Below are 18,792 nucleotides of genomic sequence, written 5' to 3'. Positions count from 1 at the left end.
TTTAAATATTCTCATGTGAGGGACTGAGAGGAGCTGCACAACTTTGGAGGCAGAGACTAAACACAGAGCCCTGTAACCCCGCTGTGCACAAGTGACACTCCAACACACCAGCTTCAGAAGCAGTTCCAGGCTTAGTATGGTTGGTAGAGAAGAGGCCCCATCAATGTGTAATTGTTGGGTTGACTTTGAGGAATCATGCAGCAGTTCTTGATACAAGCAGTGCTTTTTCGAGGTGTACAATTGTCCCCTTCTTTGGCAACATGTTGGAAGGTATATATTACTCCGGGACTAGACATGTCGCTAACTTCATGCTGCTGTGTTTTGTAGATCACACGTTTTCGGATCCAGAAAGGGTGAACTACAAATTTGAAAGTGGGACCTGGTAAGTGCATGCTCTTTTTGTAACGTGGGAAAGCAACAGTTTCTTTCCATTTTGAATCTGGCCTGCTGTTTTCCTTAGAATACTGTAACTTTAGGGGCAGGGAAATGGATCCATACCTCCACTGCCAGGCATCTTGCTTGTGAACTGATCTGTGGTGTCTGGGTGACTATGGTTAAGAGCTAAAACGTTGTGACTAATGTTCTGACCCAGCATTTTTTTAAAAAATTATCATTACAATTAAACTCAGCTCTCCTTCCCAGGAGCACAGGATAGCATACTTTGTTCTATTCCTGTATTATCCTTGCAACCACCCTGTGAGGTAGATTAAGACTTAATCAATAGTGACTAGCTAAGCAGGTCAGTTGAAATTAAGGGACATAAATGAGGCATGGTCGCTAACTTTAGTGGGTCTACTCTGAGTAAATGTTATTTTACTACAACCCATAGCCTTAAATACATTTCACTACCTGCAAGGAGCTTACAATATAAAAATGATAAGGTAGGAAAGAGACAAAGCAACAAGACTGCCATAGATAGCCTATTCAAAACATCTGCAGCCTAGTGGTGACAACATTGGCTCTTGGTTTTTTTCTCTACTTCCATTTTTGAAGATTACAGCATATTGGAGGACAGGCCCATAATTTCAAAACTGGTTGAGATTCTCTTTTGGGGGGGCGGGGGGGCATAAGTCTCTCCCTGACTTGTTGCGAAAGCATGTTGAAGAATGTGGGGTGTGAGCCTATAGAAGATATCCTTGGCTCTGGTCATGGTTCATGATGATAGGCAAAATTTAAATATATATCCTTCTGCTTGATCTGCAGCAGCAAGATGGAACTTGTAGATGATAACACCATAATCCGAGCAAGAGGCTTACCATGGCAGTCATCGGACCAGGACATTGCTAGGTTCTTCAAAGGCCTTAATATTGCCAAGTTAGTTCTCTCATTTAGTAACGTTCGTTATTTTCAGCCATGTTCTCAAACTGTTCCCTGGAGTTGGCGTATTGGCTGCCCTTGGCGACCAGCTGAAATTTGTATTTGGCATGACCCTGCTAAATACAGTGAAAGCTAAATGCAACTATTGTAGGGGTGAGACCCTGCTCCCTGGCTCATGGCTAAGAAAGAGGCCTGGAAATTTACCTCCCTTGCCCTAAGCCTTAGACCAAGTGTGGGGACTGGACTTGCTTGCTGAGGTTAATGGGAGTTGTAGTTCAGCAGCATCTGGCAGGCAAAAGCTTCTGCACAGCTGCCTTTGGCACTCAGGAAGCAGTGGGGAAACTCATGGCTTTTGAAATGTCTCCAAGGCTCAGTGAAGGAACAGAGCCTCCCTGGGCCTAGGTGAAAGGCAGGGGCTCTCCTTCATCCCCTGTTTTTGCCAGAAGAAAAGATGCACTTGCCAGTGAGTGCATTTGTGGATCCTTTATCCTACTTTTTTTTCATTTCCTGAGTTGCCCAGCAGCTGAGTTAAAAACCAGGTAAAATACAATCACAACGCAGCAAAACCACAGCTAAAATAGTTTGCTTTCTGTTTGAAAAAATGGACTTTAATGTCTTTTTCTGGGCTATCTGAAATTGGCGTGGATGGAAAGGTGGTCAACTTATGGCCCTCCAGATGTTGGTGGGCTATTACTCCCACTGAACCTGTGGCCCAACTGTTGCCAGTCACTTGATTCTATCATAACAGATGACAACTTCAGATGGGCTTGCTGTGAGCAAAGTTATGTGCAGAGAGTGAAAATGTCTGTTGCAGAGCCAGTTTGAATGAACAGCACTTTAGCCTCCTGTTTGTTCCTTTGCAAAGACCTCTTTACCTGACATCTGGTGTGGGGCTGGCAGGAATGTTTGGCGGACCCTTCTCAGACATCCTCTTTCATATTCCCATATTTCATATGCATGAATAAAAAATATCCTTGTCTGTACTTCCTTGAATTAATTATTTTTTAAAAACTCTGCAGTAAGAGAACCCCTTTTCTATAGCAGGAGTGAGTAGCTGAATCCTCAGTCTGTATACAATTATGTAACCTTCTTGCTTTTTAGGGTAGGGTTTTTTAAAAGTGCACACTATTGATTAAAAGGGTGCTTAAAAAATAAATAAATACTGCGTATTTTTAAAATGCCAGTAGTGGGAACATTTCAGAAGTGAAGGACTTTGCTGCTGAGGTTCACATGCAAGTAGCTACTCCTGCTTTCAAAAGGGAGGTGTGAATGCACCTAAGAACACCCAGTGCTGCTTGCCTTTGATTTATGTAAGTGCTGGTTTTGCAAGGTGAGACATAATGCTTTGTGTGGCTTACGGCTGCCTCTGTTTGCTGCCTTAACTCTTTAGAGGAGGGGCCGCACTTTGCCTCAACGCCCAAGGCAGGAGGAACGGAGAAGCTCTTGTCAGGTTTGTCAGTGAGGAACACCGAGATCTGGCGTTGCAAAGACACAAGCATCACATGGGGAACCGGTACATTGAGGTATGTTGCTCAAGCTCCAAAATCGGTGTTTGGATTAAATGGTGAGGAGGGCTTCTCCAGGCATAATCGTTTCCCTTTCCCTTTCTCAGGTGTACAAAGCGACTGGGGAGGACTTCTTGAAAATTGCTGGAGGTAATTGTTCTTTAATCTGGTGGTGGGTGTTTTTTTATGGTAGGGTTTTAAAGTATGAATTTACTATTCTGTACACTGCTTTGACATTTTATGATATAAAGCAGTATATAAATGTTTTTTGCTTTGCTTATTTATTGCATTTATATCCCACCTTTTCCTCCAAGGAGCTCCAGGTAGCATACATGGTTGTCCCCCTCCTTGTTGTCATCCTCTCATCGACCCTGTGAGGTGTGTTAGGCTGAGAGGCTGTGACTGGCTCAAGGTGTGAGCTGCATGGCTGAGTAGGAATTTGAACCCTGGTCTCCCTGGTCTTACACTCCCAACTGCTATGTCACACGGGCTACCTAGCATGTTATTACATGGTCAAATGAAACTGTCCTATGGAGCTGAACGTTTTGTCTATCCAGCCAAATCCCTCTGCCATTAAGCTTCCAGAGTGGTCTGAGGGACAGCCTCCCTGCCCCCCTCAGATCAGGTATTCTCTCTTTGGAGGTACAAGGAGGTGCATTTTATATAACTTGGCACTGATCCAGAGGGCACCAGTCATATTTTGAGAATGTGCAGTAAGGTAATGTTCCAGGGCCGCGGTGGCTCTGTGGTCTAAACCATCGAGCCTCTTGGGCTTGCCGATTGTAAGGTCAGTGGTTCAAATCCGCGTGACGAGGTGAGCTCCCGTCACTCTGTCCCAGTTCCTGCCAATCTAGCAATTCAAAGGCATACCAGCATGAGTAGATAAATAGGTACCACTGCGGCAGGAAGGTAAATGGCGTTTCCATGTGCTCTGGTTTCCATCAAGGTGTTCCGTTGCACCCGAAGCGGTTTAGTCAGGCTGGCCACATGACCCGGAAAGCTGTCTGTGGACAAACACCGGCTCCCTCGGCCTGAAAGCAAGATGAGCACCGCAACCCCATAGTCACCTTTGACTGGACTTAACCATCCAGGGATCCTTTACCATTTTACCTATAGTAATGTGGCTTCAAAAAGAATGGGGCACTTTTGGCACACTGGCCAACATAATACTGTGGTACCTCGGCTTACAAACACTTTGGGTTACAAACTCCGTTAAGTAGTACCTCGGGTTGAGAACTTTGCCCCAGGATGAGAACGGAAATCGCGCGCCGGTGGCAGCAGGAGGCCCCATTAATGAAAGTGCACCTTAGGTTAAGAACGGTTGCGGGTTAACAACGGACCTCCGGAACGAATTAAGTTTGTAACCCAAGGTACCACTGTTTCTGTGTGGGTTTATGGGGGGGGTATTGTGGGGAATTATTGCTTGCTTGTTGTTTTGTTAAGTATTTTCTGTTTACATGCTGTAAATCACTCTTTAATCTTCAGATGAAGGGCGGTATATTATTATTTAAAATAATAATAGACTGGCATAAAATTGGGTGTGGAGAGAGCAGCCACGAAGGTCTCAGCTATTCAGACGCTACCAGTGCAGTGTAGATGGGACTTGCATTGTATAACATTAATGTATGAACTGGGCCTTAATGCAGAACTATTCAGTTGAAAGTATGAAGCGGCTGTGCCGCAAGCTCTCCTAGCCCTGCCACTGTCATGCAACTCTGACTGTACTTTTTCTAAGCTCCCTGCGTAATTTGGAACCCCGATCACCCAGGGAGCGAACATGGGTGCAGCAGGTTCCCCATTGCAGATGCTTTTTATTGAATGTTGAAGCCAGAAGGAGCCACGAGAGAATAGGGAGACAGTTAAAAGTGTGGCCCTGCAGACCCTCACGTGGCAGGCCTGTATTTGCCATGACCTTGCAGCTGTTTGGATACTGGGGGAAGGCAAAGTGAAGGATCTGATAATACGGAGCTTCCCACATCATCGGAGGTTACAGAAATTGCTTCACTATGGAGTTAGGTGCAATAAGCTTTTAGGTGCCGCTGAATGCTACTTGGATATGGCTTGTGCAGTAGTGTGATTTATGAGAAAAAGGTCTGCTTCCTGCTGTTGAGAGAAAGTTCTGGTGCAGGCCCAGTTTTGCAAGATTTTATCTGGGTGTGATCATGCTATTATAGCCTTTGATCATGTCACTATATGCCTTATGTCTTTGTAGATGAAGGGCTGTGCCAAGACAGGCTGTTGGCTCATCTGTTGCGTAGAGCGGAGATGTGGAGCCTGTGGCCCTGCAGATGTTGCTGGAGTACAGCTCCCCTCACCTTTGACCTTTGGCCATCCTGGGGGTTGCGTTGTACCTAGAGACTTGACTGAGGACCTTCTGTTTGCAGATTGCGTGCTCTGCCCCTGATCTATAGTGCATTCTCAAAGCTCCTTGGCACGAATAGTTAGCATTCTTAAAAGTAACAAGATTTCCACACACCCACAATTGGGGGAGGCAGGAGGGACTAGCTGCCATTCAGAATGCTGACTAATTATAGAAAAAATACCATAACTGCAACAATCTTTATGGGAAACTCCCCACCTGCTGATCTGCTGCATATTTCAAAAAGTTGCTTGTTTGAATTTGGAAACCTTTGAAGATAACGCAACCAAATTTTGTGAGGTGGTTCCTGAGATCAAGGAGCAGGTTTTCATCCACACTTGGATGCAACTGGACCCCGTTTCACGTTGCAGTGGCTGAGCGAACCTTTCAAAACAGCACTGATTCTAGCCACCTGATTTCAAAATGGCACTGGGTTGTTTCTTCATCTTCTTCGAATTCCCAAGCAGCCTTGTACCTGGCATTGCTAATAGGCAAAAAAAAAAAGGGGGGGGGGGATTGTAGACTCTTTGGGGGGAAAGGCCAGTCCCCTTGCATTTATAAGGCACTCCGTACACTGATAGGGCCATAAAAATAGCTTCTAGATTTGGAAGCTTAGCATTTCAAAAGCACTAGTTGTGTGCAGGCTCCGAAAAACTAAACAAATCCCTCACGTTGCCTCAGGTAAGGGTGGACCTCGCAAACAGCTAAAGGAATTTCATTGCCAGACTTGTTGGGGTGTGTCCCATGTGGTGGTATTTCTGGCTCTTGTATAGAAGTAAAGAAACTTCCACCCACTGTATACATTGAAGGGCACTCTTCTCCCAGTCTTAAAGAATGCTGGGAACTGTTCCCTCACAGAGCTACAGTTCCCAGCACCTTTACAACCTACAGTTCCCATGATTCTTCCTGACAGGTAAAGTGGCCCTGGAGTGCTTTAAATGTACGTTGTAGATGTGAGTCTTCTTGAAATGAGCACAGGCCACACAGGGAGAGGAGTTGCTACATTACATTACATTATTGATTGATTTAATTTATATACCGCCCTATACCTGGAAGTTTTAAGGGCAGTTCACAGAAAAGATCACAATATATAAAATCAAAATAAAAACAATAACCCAAATAACACCCCCCCGCAAAGAGCCACATTTTAAAAGGGCATAGGATGTAAATCAAATCAACCAAAGGCCTGGTTAAAAAGGAATGTTTTTGCCTGACTCCTAAAGCTGTATAATGAAGGTGCCAGGCGAGCTTCCCTGGGGAGAGCATTCCACTGATGAGGAGCCACCGCAGAGAAGGCCCATTCTCGTGTTGCCACCCTCCAGGCCTCTCGAGGAGAAGGCACACGAGGGAGGGCCTCAGAAGATGATCTCAGGGTCCGGGTAGGTTCATATGGAACAAGGCGGTCCTTGAGGTATTGCGATCCTTTTTTTTTTATAATAAATTTTTATTAGTTTTCCATAAGTAAAGAAAAAACAAAACAAAAACATAAAGATAAACAAACAGAAAATCGACTTCCCCATACCACCCCTTTTCTGCATTCTTGTTTCAAAATTTTTCAGCAACCCTCTGATAATAAACTTGATTATATTTCATGTATTTAACTTCAGTTAGTTATTAATACAACTGTAGTTCTTTATCTCTTATAACTCTGAGCCCCTAATTTTCCAAATTACAACAGTTTTTGAGATAAACTTTAAATTTGTTCCAATCTTCATCCACCGCCTCTTTCCCCCGGTCTCGAATTCTGCCAGTCATCTCTGCCAGTCCCATATAGTCGATCACCTTCGTCTGCCATTCTTCCAACGTGGGTAAATCTTGCGTCTTCCAATACTTTGCTAGAAGAATTCTTGCTGCTGTAGTGGCATACATAAAAAATGTCCTATCCTTCTTTGGCACCATTTGGCCCACCATACCCAAGAGAAAGGCCTCTGGTTTTTTAACAAACGTTCTCTTCAGAACTTTTTTTATTTCATTATAGATCATTTCCCAGAAAGCCTTAATCTTCGGGCAGGTCCACCAAAGGTGATAGAAAGTTCCCTCCGTTTCATTACACTTCCAACACTTGTTGTTGGGCAAATGATAGATCTTTGCTAACTTAGCAGGAGTCATGTACCACCTGTAGATCATTTTCATAATGTTTTCTCTTAAGGCATTGCATGCCGTAAATTTAACACCAGTGGTCCATAACTGCTCCCAGTCAGCAAGCTCAATGTCATGCCCAATATCCTGTGCCCATTTAATCATATTAGATTTCACCATTTCATCTTGAGTATTCCATTTCAACAGCAAGTTGTACATTCTTGACAAATTTTTAGTATTGGGTTCTAACAGTTCTGTTTCTAATTTTGACTTCTCCACTTGGAAGCCTTTCTTTCTGTCCTGTTTGAATACTTCATTTATCTGTCGATAATGTAACCAATCTCTCACCTTAAACTTCAGTTTCTCAAAACTCTGCAATTTTACATTTTCACCATCTTGTTCTATAATTTCACAATATTTAGGCCAATTAGAACCCATATTCAATTTTTTCACCTCTTTTGCTTCCATTGGTGACAACCACCTGGGGGTTCTACTTTCAAACAGATCTTTATACCTTATCCAAACATTATACAGAGCTTTCCTCACCATATGGTTCTTAAAACCTTTATGCAATTTTACCTTGTCATACCATATATATGCATGCCAACCAAATCTGTTATCAAATCCTTCAAGATCCAAAATGTCTGTATTCTCGAGGAGCAGCCAATCTTTCAACCAGCAAAACGCTGCTGATTCATAGTAACGTCTTAAGTCCGGCAGGGCAAAACCCCCTCTATCTTTCGCATCTGTTAATGTCTTAAATTTTATTCTTGGCTTTTTGCCCTGCCAAACAAATTTCGATATGTCTTTCTGCCACCTCTTGAAACAGTCCATCTTGTCTATTATTTGTAATGTCTGAAACAAAAATAACATTCTAGGCAATACATTCATTTTGATAACAGCAATTCTGCCTAACAAGGAAAGTTTCAGCCTTGACCATATGTCTAAATCTTTCTTAACTTCTGTCCAGCATTTATCATAATTGTCTTTAAAAAGATTCACATTTTTCGCTGTCAAATTCACCCCCAGGTACTTCACTTTTTTTGCTATCTCCAGACCTGTTTCATTCTGGAATGTCTCTTTTTCTTCATTTGTTAGATTTTTTTCCAAGACTTTAGTTTTTTGTTTGTTCAATTTAAATCCTGCAACTTGACCAAATATCTCGATCAGTTCTAAAACTCTTTTTGTACTAGTGATTGGCTGTTGCAAAGTCAAAACTAGGTCATCTGCAAATGCCCTTAATTTATACTCTCTCACTCCGACCTGAATTCCTTTAACCAACTGGTCCTTTCTAATCCTATTTAGCAAAACCTCCAGGACCAGTATAAAAAGTAGGGGGGAGATAGGGCATCCCTGTCGTGTTCCTTTCTCTATAGCTATCTCTTCCGTTACCACATTATTCACAATTAGCTTTGCCTTCTGCTCAGAGTAAATTGCACCTATACCATTTTCAAAACCTTGGCCTACCCCCATCCCTTGGAGATTCTTTTTCATAAAACTCCAACAAATATTGTCAAAGGCTTTCTCCGCGTCCACAAAAATCAAAACCGCTTTTCTGTTAATGTTCATTTCCAACAGTTCCACAATGTCTATTATGTTCCTCACATTGTCAGACATGTGTCTTCCCGGGAGAAAGCCAGTTTGATCCTTATGAATCTCACCTGTCAATACTTTCTTCAGTCTTTTTGCTAAAATGTCTGCAAAAATTTTGTAATCCACATTTAATAGTGATATCGGGCGGTAGTTCTTAACCTGGTTCTTTTCAGTCTCGGTCTTTGGTATAAGTGAGATAAAGGCCTCTTTCCACGTTTCAGGTGCCTTTTTCCCCTCCAATATTTCATTGCAAACTTCTTTCAATGGTTGCACTAAACATTCTCTCAAAGCTTTATAATATCTAGCCGTCAGTCCATCTGGTCCTGGAGACTTTCCCAGTTGTGCCTTTTGAATGGCCTCCTCTATTTCTTGTTCTGTTATTTTCTCATTCAAAATCAACTTGCCCTGTTCTGAAATTTTCGGTAGTCCATGATTTTTAAGAAATTCTTCTATTTCTTGTTCGTTTACTGGCCCTTGTGTGTATAATTTCCTAAAAAAACTTTGAAAACAATTACTTATCTCATTTGGCTTATGAATATTCTTTCCCTCTATCTCCAAACAGGTAACTGTATTCAATTTTTGCCTCTTTTTCAATTGCCATGCAAGGAGCTTCCCACACTTGTCTGCAGACTCAAAAGTCCTTTGTCTCATTTGTTTAATTTTCCATTCTATCTCTTGATTTGTCAGTTCCATATATTGCGTCTGATAATATTTTATCTCTCTCAAAATTTCTTGAGACTTTGGTTTTAACCTCAGTTTCTTTTCTCCTTCCTTCATTTTTTCTAAAATTCTTTCTTTCCTTTCATTTTGCTTTTTCCTCTTGATTGAATTCTGTTGTATCAGGAAGCCTCTCATCACGGCTTTACTCGCGTCCCAAATTGTTCTTTTTTCAACATCTGTTCTCAAATTTATCTCGAAGTAATCTTTCAATGTCTTTAGGGCCTTTTTACAGAATTGTTCATCTCTAAATAGGGAGTCATTCATTCTCCATCTAAAGGATCCAGTTGTTGTCATTTTCATTTCCATCTTTACGGCATTATGGTCAGAGCAGGTTTTTGGGCAGATTTCTACTTTTTTAATCTTTGTAGCCATCACACTAGATACCCAGATTTGGTCAATTCTCGTCCATGTCATTTTAGATTCCGAGAAAAAAGTTCCCTCTCTCTCGAGAGGATTCTTTGTTCTCCAAATGTCAATCAAGTCCATATTTTCCGTCATCTCGAAGAAAGTCTTTGGTAGTCTTCCTTCTTTAGATATTATCTGTCTTTGTGCCTTGTCCATATTTGTAGAAACCACTCCGTTCATGTCCCCCATCATTATTATTTTGCAGTCGAGATAGTCTAGTAAAGTCTCATGCAACTTCTTAAAAAATTCTGCCTTCCCATCATTTGGTGCATATACTCCAATTATCAAATATTTTTCCCCCTGGATCTGTACTTCAATTGCCAGGTATCTTCCTTCTTCATCCTTAAATTTTAATTTTGGGTCCAATTTTTCTTTTGCATAAATCACTACTCCTCTCTTTTTTACTTTATCGGAAGATATAAATTCTTGTCCCAATCTTTTGTTCACCAACAATTTCCTGTGTGCTCTAGTTATATGAGTTTCCTGTAGACATATCAGATCCAGTTGTTCCCTTTTCAAAATGTGGAAAACCTGTCATTTTTTTCTGGGATGGTTCAAACCGTTGCAATTCCAGCTTAGAAGTTGCAGAGACATTTTGTTTGTTAGATGTTTGATCCTCCGACTGCTCCAAGTTTTTCTTCCTCTTCAGTTGGCGGTTGTGGTAGTCCAAATGATAGATTTGCAATGTCCGTTAGCCCTCCTCCTTCTGATGTTAATCCTTGTCCTTCTCTTGCCGGGTCCACCGTACCTTTCTGTAGGTCCTCTAGGTTTCTCTCCAAAAAGTACTCCTTCTCCTGTACTGTTCTTATTCGTACTTTCTTCCCTTTGTAGTTAAAGGACAACCCCTGTGGAAATTCCCACCTGAAGGGTATAAAGTTCTTCCTCAACAAATTGGCAAGGTCTCTATAAAAAGTCCTCACTTCCAAGATGTATTTAGGGATGTCCTTAAAGATTTGGACTTGAATGTTTCCAATCACCAAAGCTTTTTGATAGTGAAGGTTCAGTATCTTGTCTCTTTCCTCTTTGGTTCTAAAGGTGATCAGACAATCCCTTGACTTCTTGCTTTGCTTTCTACCAAGTCTGAAAGCAGTTGTTATCCCCACTTCATCTTCCTCCAGATCTCCTTGCCAATTTTCCAGAATTGCCTCTGTGAGAAATTCCGCCAGGTTGTCCTCTTCTTTCTCTGGAACCTGTCTAAATTTCAGATTCCTTTCTTTCCGTTGTAATTCCAGTAAGGAGAGGGCCGCTTCATGCTCATTCACCTTTTTCTCAATCGGCACAAGTCTTTCCTGTGTCTCACCTGCAACAGATTTCGCACTCTCTGCAATTTTCCTCGTTTCTGAAGATTCCTGAATCAGTCTATTTATAGATTCTGTATTTGTTGCCACTGATGTAGTATTCAAATCCAATCTTGCTGTAAGTTCTGTCAATTTCTTTGAATTTTCTGTAGATTGCTTTGTTAAGGCCTCAAGGGATTGGTTTATTTTAAGCAGTGCCTGTGTCATAGATTCCATTGATGCTGCTGTCACACTATCCGGCGCAGGCACTGTGTTGCCAGAGATTGAGCCTCTTTTCTTTTGTGTTAATTTAGCTTTAGATCTGGTTCTTATCTCCTCTGCCGTGCCACTCATATCCCAAGGCCGTTCTCACAGGAAAAACTTGCAATGGAAAATCCCACTGTTAGTCAGTTACTTTGCAATTTTTCCCTCTTAGCCCTCAAGAGGGAGCAGTTAAAAGTTTCCAAGTTAGAGACAACAAAGAGACAGAAAACCGGATGTAGAAAATCTCAAGTCCGCCATTAAAGTTGTAAAACTTTTTCTCCAATTTAAATTTAACTAGTCCAATATCAGTAACAAAGTCCCATTCAAATCTTAAGTGTCTTAAAATTTTTTCACCATTTAAGGTATAGTCTATATCCACTTCAAAGTTATTTTAAAGAACAGTTTTCCCGGTGTTAAGTCCTGGCAGGTCGTCCCCGGGGATCAGAGCAGTGAAAAACTTTGTTTCCCTTTAAATTAAAAGTATCTTCACAAGACTGTCTTTTTTCCCCCTTCTCCTGCCGATCTGGAGGGAAGAGATACTTTTGACAGCTCAGGTTTGACAGTTCGCAACTGAGTTTCTAATAACTGCAGCGAGGTCTTTCGTTGCTTTAAATTCCTGCAGTCCGGGGGGGGCAGACTTCCTTATTTTTTGCCCTCCCGTTTTCAGCCAAATTTTCTAATTTTAAAGGTTCCTGATTTTTTTTTCCCTTCTTACTCACGGGAATCCAGTCCAGATTTTCTTTTCAGGAAGGAATCGGCGCTCTCCGCTAATGGCGACGCGGCTTCACTCCGCAGGCTGGGTAGCGACTCTCAGCACCGCGCTCACTCCCGATGCCGCTCCGGAGCCTTTAAAAAGGCTCTTTCACAGTACCGGGGGGCGCAAAGGTGCCCACCGAGTCTCCTTGCTCTCAGGCTTCCGCGCCTGAGATTTTAGGGGTCCCCCACTCGCCGTAGCGGGTAAGACCCGAACTTGCGGAGCAGTCCTTCTCCGGAGCCCGGAGGTAGGACCGCCATTAAGCGCTGGCACCGACCGGAAGTCTCGAGGTATTGCGATCCTGAGCCATTTTACTCTGTCATAACTGTGGGAAACGAACAACTATCTCAACTTCTAACTTCCTTGGTTCTTCAAGGCACGTCCAATGAAGTGGCTCAGTTCCTTTCGAAAGAGAACCAAGTGATCCTTCGTATGCGCGGCCTCCCGTTCAACGTCACCACCGATGAAGTGTTGGCATTCTTTGGTCAGCACTGTCCCGTGACGGGTGGAAAAGAAGGGATCCTTTTCGTGACGTATCCTGACAGTAGGCCGACAGGGGATGCGTTTGTGTTGTTTGCCTGTGAGGAATATGCACAGAATGCACTAAAGAAACACAAGGACTTGTTGGGCAAAAGGTACATAGAGCTCTTCAGGAGTACAGCTGCTGAGGTCCAGCAGGTGAGTTAAGGACTTGATTTAATGTCATAAAAGGAATCTGTTGGGAAACGGAAGTTTTGTGGGACAGAGGAAGTTATAGCAGGAGTCCATTCAGTGTTGGGTCCAGGGCCAATACAAGATTATATACTGTTTTATTTCATAAAATTTCTACATTGTTTGATTGGGTATTTCTGAGCTTTAACTGTCAAGAGGTATTCAGGAGATGAGTAACTATATAGCCTGCAGAAGACATCTGAAGGCAGGGAAGCTTTTTAATGTTTAATGTTTTATTTATATATATTATGTTGGAAGCTGCCCAGGGTGGCTGGGGCAACCCAGTTAGATGGACAGGGTACAAATAATAAATGACGATGTCAGCTTTTAAGTCTTGCTCAGAATTGCGCATTCAGATCCCGGCTGCAACATCTTTGAGCCAATGGGCTGTAGCTTGAGAGAAGACGCATGATCCAAGAATGTAGAATTACAAAAGTGATGACTGGAAAGTGTGTTTGTAGTGTACCAGTAACTCATTCAGTAGTCCCTTTCTGTTTTCATTCTAACAAATGGGAGTGGGAATGTTACGGTTGGAGTGCAGTGGATCACAGCAGAGCATTTTTCAGAGGCCAATTCCACTACCATCCTTGCAAGCTTTTAAAATTGCCAGGGAGCCATTCCTCTTTTACAGTTTAAAAGGTCTGGTGGTGTTGGTGAGCCTGTAGAATGCTTGCCTGATGGTTCACCAAGCCCAGTCCCTCCTTGCCACCCTTCCTTCGTCCCCTTTGGGACCCCCCACCCTCACAAGCATCCTTGGTAGGGATGCAGGGGAGGGCCTTCTCGGTGGCTGCTCCTCGACTTTGGAACTCCCTCCCTAGAGAAGTTAGGCTGGCTCCTTCCTTGTTGCCCTTCAGCCAGCAGGTGAGGACCGTCTTATTCCTAAGGCTTTTGGGAGCAGACTACTTTTAATAATAATAATAATAATAATAATAATAATAATAATAATAATAATAATAATAATTTTTATTTATACCCCGCCCTCCCCAGCCAAGGCCGGGCTTAATGAAAGGGCTGGTGCTGTGCAGCTTCTATTGTTATTATCTTAATATTAATGTTTTGCTGGTTTTTATTTATATTAACGTTTAACTGGTTTTTATTTATTCCCTCCTCCCTAATGTTTTTAGCTCTTCTAATTTTATCTGTAAGCCACCTTGAGTTGCTGTCAGTGGGAAAAGTCAGGGTACAAACACACACACACACACACACACACACACACACACACAGAGCCATATTATTTATAAATAATAAAATGGTTGTTATTATTCTTATATGGGCCTCATGCTGGAAGGATGAGGCAGATCATTATTGCGTGCAAATGTATAGTTTGCCCTTCCGCCCTAAAGGGAGCCCAGGGCGGTTCACACCAATAAAATCACATGAACACAAATTTAAACGCTCATCTACTAGTACCACAGTCGGCAGTTAAAAAGCAGCAGTATAAAACCTTCGCCAGGCTACTGTCTCAAATGGCAGGCCTAACTCGGGTGGGCCGAGAGTTTGATGCCTCTGTGCTGCTCTCTGCTGTCAGCATTTGGGGATGCAGCCTTTACCTCCTGCCAATTCACAAATGGAAGAGTCCTTTCATAATCATAATTTATTATTTACACCCCGCCCATCTGGCTGGGTTTCCCCAGCCGCTCTGGGCGGCTCTCAACAGAATATTAAAAACACGATAAAACACCAAACATTTAAGAATTCCCTAAACAGGGCTGCCTTCAGATGTCTGCTAAAAGTCAGATAGTTGTTGATTTCCTTGACATCTGATGGGAGGGTGTTCCACAGGACGGGCACCACTACCGAGAAGGCCCTCTGCCTGGTTCCCTGTAAGCTCACTTCTCGCAGCGAGGGAACCTCCAGAAGGCCCTTGGCACTGGACCTCAGTGTCCGGGCTGAACGATGGGGGTGGAGACGCTCCTTCTGGTATACTGGGCCAAGGCCATTTAGGGCTTTCAAGGTCAGCACCAACACTTTGAGTTGTGCTCGGAGACGTACTGGGAGCCCAATGTAGGTCTTTCAGGACTGGTGTTATATGATCTTGGCGGCCATTCCCAGTCACCAGTCTAGCTGCTGCATTCAAGAGTACAGGATTTTCTGGTGTGCCTTGGGATTCCTCCTGCCAGTAAGAAGCCACCTCTTCTTTTTTCTCTTGGCCTCTTTGTACCCCATACACCAGCTGCCTACTTAGAGGAATGATCAGGCATGAGCTGTCTTACTTTGCTTTTAGTTAAATGGGAACTTAACAATGCTAACAAAATACGATGTGACGGTACAGGCTATAGTCCGAATTACAGGGAAGCCACTCGGCTGTTAACATATTTTTATTTTATTTTATTTTACTGCAGGTACTGAACAGATACTCATCTGTGCCTCTCATTCCTCTCCCTGCTCCGCCCATCCTTCCCGTACTACCTCAGCAATTTGTACCTCCCACCAACGTCAGAGACTGCATACGGCTGCGGGGGCTTCCGTATGCCGCCACTATAGAAGACATTCTGGGATTCTTAGGGGAGTTCTCTGGAGATATCAGGACTCATGGGGTTCACATGGTATTAAATCACCAGGTAAGTGGAGAGGACAATCCCAATTTTCTCCCAAGGGCGCAGTAGCAGTGCGGAGCCTCTAGCCTAATCAGGCCTGCCAGGCCTGATCTCCACTTGGTGCTCTCTGAGGCCATTTCAGCCAAGCCACTCTCACCTCCCTATGCCTATAAGTTTGGAAGATGTGTGACCGAGCCAAATAGGGGGTTTGCAGATGCTGATGATCAGCTGATGCAGGGGAGCGGCGGCTTGCAAAGCACTGTGTACTGAGGCTTCCAGTTCCCCACTGCTGCTGTATAGAACCCCCTTCCTGTGTGTTCTTGGCTTTTATAAAGGGCTGTCCTCAGAGAACTAAATAGTGGTGAACTCTGCCATGGCTCGCAGCTCCTATGTATTATTATTATTTATTTATTGAACTAAAAAGGAACGTTTTTGCCTGGCGCTTAAAGGTGTATAATGAAGGCGCCAGGTGAACTTCCCTGGGGAGAGCATTCCACAGACGGGGAGCCACTGCAGAGAAGGCCCGTTCTCCCCCCCCCCCCCCCAATTTTTTTTATTGATTTTAACAGATAAAACATATAAAACATACGAAAGAAAACACACTACAATACTACAAGAAAGAAAGAAAGAAAGAAACAAAAATAGAAACACATAGCCTTTCAAAAGTTCATTTTAAATTTCATTGTTAACTGACTTCCTCAAATCCCCTCTAACTGAATTTCATTGTATCACCTTGTAACAGTTCTCCAAAATCATCTTACTACTGCAATTAACTCCTTCGATTCACTATCTTCATCTCTTTTCTTATTGACTTAGCTCCATATTAATATACAACATTCTTATTCTAATCCTCGGCCTGTTTGGTACTTTCACGTATTTTCTACTTATCTTATATTACAATATTTAACTAAATAGTCTTTAAATTTCTTCCAGTCTCCTTGGTATTCCTCTTCTTTCTGATCGCAGATTCTTCCAGTCAGGTCTGCCAGCTCCAAAAACTCCAGCATCTTCATCTGCCATTCTTCTACCGTTGGCATTTCTTGAGATTTCCAATTTTTAGCTAATAGCAGTCTTGCCGCTGTGAGAAGGCCCGTTCTCATGTTGCCACCCTCTGAACCTCTCGAAGGGGGCACATGAAGGAGGGCCTCAGAAGATGATCTCAGGGTCCGGGTAGGTTCATATGGAAAGAGGCGGTCCTTGAGGCAGGATTCATGGGCACGTCAAAATTTGTACCTCCCACCTCGTTATGATGCTAACCGGGCACTATTCCTGCAGCCCCTGGTTGTGCCACAGCTGCTCTTCACTGGTCGCATGATTATGGGATGGAGTTGTACAGTTGACTTGCTTTCTCGGGTGCCTAGCAACGGCCAGCGATGTTTCCCGGCTACTGCTTGTCGATGTAGAAATGGGTTTGGGTGTCACATTGACTACAAGCCTGGCTCGGAAGCCTATCCTAGGATGTAACATGAACTGTTTTAATCTGTGCTTGTCAAAGTAACTTCCGGGTACATAGGAACTCTGTCGGACTGTTGCCCAACAGGCATATTGCTGCTTTACAGCAAGGAATAAAAGTTATACCTTTCTTCCACCATAACGGCTGCTAGGTGAAACTTAGAAGAGCTATCATCACGGATGTTTTTTTCTTTAAAAAATTGAGTAAATCCTTTAGTCTTGATGCTGCAGCCTCTCACCTTTCTCCTTTTCCCCTCTTAGGGTCGTCCCTCCGGAGACGCTTTTATCCAGATGAAATCTTCAGACCGAGCATTTATGGCTGCTCAGAAGTGCCATAAGAAAACCATGAAGGACAGATATGTCGAAGTCTTTCAGTGTTCTGCAGAGGAGATGAACTTTGTGTTAATGGGGGGCACTTTAAATCGAAATGGCTTATCCCCACCACCATGTAAGTTACCATGTAAGTTTAGCTTGGGTCTTGGCGCTACTTTCTGCTGTACGCTGGTAGGTGTTGGAGCTTCTTTCACCCATTCTGTTTTTGTGTTCCTCTCTTGGAAGGGATCAGCGTGTCTGTGGGGTCTGGAATGCAAAGCTTTTCCCATCTGAAATCGGTATCAGCCTTTGATTTTTGTTCTCCCTTTTGGCTGTGGACTACTGTGATTTGGATAGTAATTGGCTTCTTTACTCTTGCTTTTCTGCTGACCCACACCTTCTGGAGTGTAATTTGCACTGGGCAAGTGTTGATTTGGAGCACTTCAGCTCAGAATTGCAGGATCATGTTTTAAACCAGGGGTCCCCAACCAGCGGCTCGTGGGCCGGAAGTGGCCCACGAGCCACCCCTGAAATGAGCCGCCCACTCGGCGAGTTCCCATGTGCTGTGCTAAATCGGTGAAGTGCGGTGCGGGGACTCTCTTCCCTGGCTCCGGAAATTGCGTCTGCGCATGTCTGTGGCACTGGAAAACACTTCTGCATGTGCCCAGACGCACAAAAATCGTTTCTGCGCAGGCGCGATTTCCAGCATCTGGGCATGTGCAGACGCGATTTCCAGCATCATGCTGCTCTGGTCAGACCCACAGAGGATCTCTGCGGGAGCGATCCGGCGCATGCCTGGTAAGCCTTGCCGACCCCTGTTTTAAACTGACTGGCAGCAGAAGCCAATATCAAATATGGGTGCCTGGAAATGCAGAGGAGCATGTACGGGGCATTTCGTTACACCAAAGTTAGCCAAAAGGATGGGTTGTTAGGGAACAAAGAGCTTTTTGCTCAGATGGATGAGACCTATGTATTCTGGCTGACATAGTAAATTACTACAAGTATGTATATTTCAGTATATTTACGCTTAAGAACCTCAGAAGGTATAGGAGACTATTTTCAATAGTCACAGCCTGGGTGAGAGAGGTGGTTAATTTAACATGGAGTCCAGGAGTGCTTCCTAGTGACATGGGAGATTTGCCGGTAGTCACATCTGATCATAACTGTTCTACATCAGGCTGAAAGTGGAATAGCATCTTAGCTTCCAGAATCCAAATGGTACCCAAGTGGGCAGTTCCTCAGTCCCAAATGACTTTCAGGTGTGGTGACTTTCATTGGGACCATTGAGTACAGGGGGTGGGGAGAGAGAAATCCTCCCTTCTCTCTGCGCTCCGGATCCGGCCCAATCGCCTTCTAAATCCGGCCCACGGATGGTCTGGGAATCAGCGTGTTTTTACATGAGTAGAATGTGTCCTTTTATTTAAAGTGCATCTCTGGGTTATTTGTGGGGCATAGGAATTCCTTCACTGTTGTTTTTTCAAAATATAGTCAGGCCCCCAACAAGGTC

The 18,792-nt window shown here is 43.5% G+C and overlaps 1 protein-coding gene across 2 annotated transcripts in view; it reads left to right on the top strand.

Moving 5' to 3' along the window:
* The window catches only part of ESRP1 (epithelial splicing regulatory protein 1), a 42,385-nt gene that overhangs the window by 15,400 nt on the left and 8,193 nt on the right, over positions 1-18,792 (top strand). Inside the window, exons 6-12 of one of the 2 annotated variants that reach the window (XM_028736488.2) lie at positions 328-382; positions 1,204-1,314; positions 2,708-2,840; positions 2,930-2,972; positions 12,650-12,951; positions 15,327-15,545; positions 17,235-17,433. In XM_028736488.2, coding sequence (XP_028592321.2) covers positions 328-382; positions 1,204-1,314; positions 2,708-2,840; positions 2,930-2,972; positions 12,650-12,951; positions 15,327-15,545; positions 17,235-17,433 — 1,062 coding nt within the window. The remainder of the gene's footprint in view (positions 1-327; positions 383-1,203; positions 1,315-2,707; positions 2,841-2,929; positions 2,973-12,649; positions 12,952-15,326; positions 15,546-17,234; positions 17,434-18,792) is intronic. The other variant, XM_028736489.2, reaches the window with a different exon arrangement.

The sequence above is a fragment of the Podarcis muralis genome, chromosome 8 (assembly GCF_964188315.1).
Source record: "Podarcis muralis chromosome 8, rPodMur119.hap1.1, whole genome shotgun sequence".
NCBI lineage: Eukaryota > Metazoa > Chordata > Lepidosauria > Squamata > Lacertidae > Podarcis > Podarcis muralis.
Note: the sequence above shows the minus strand (reverse complement) of the source record. Positions and strands in the feature narration are given on the sequence as shown.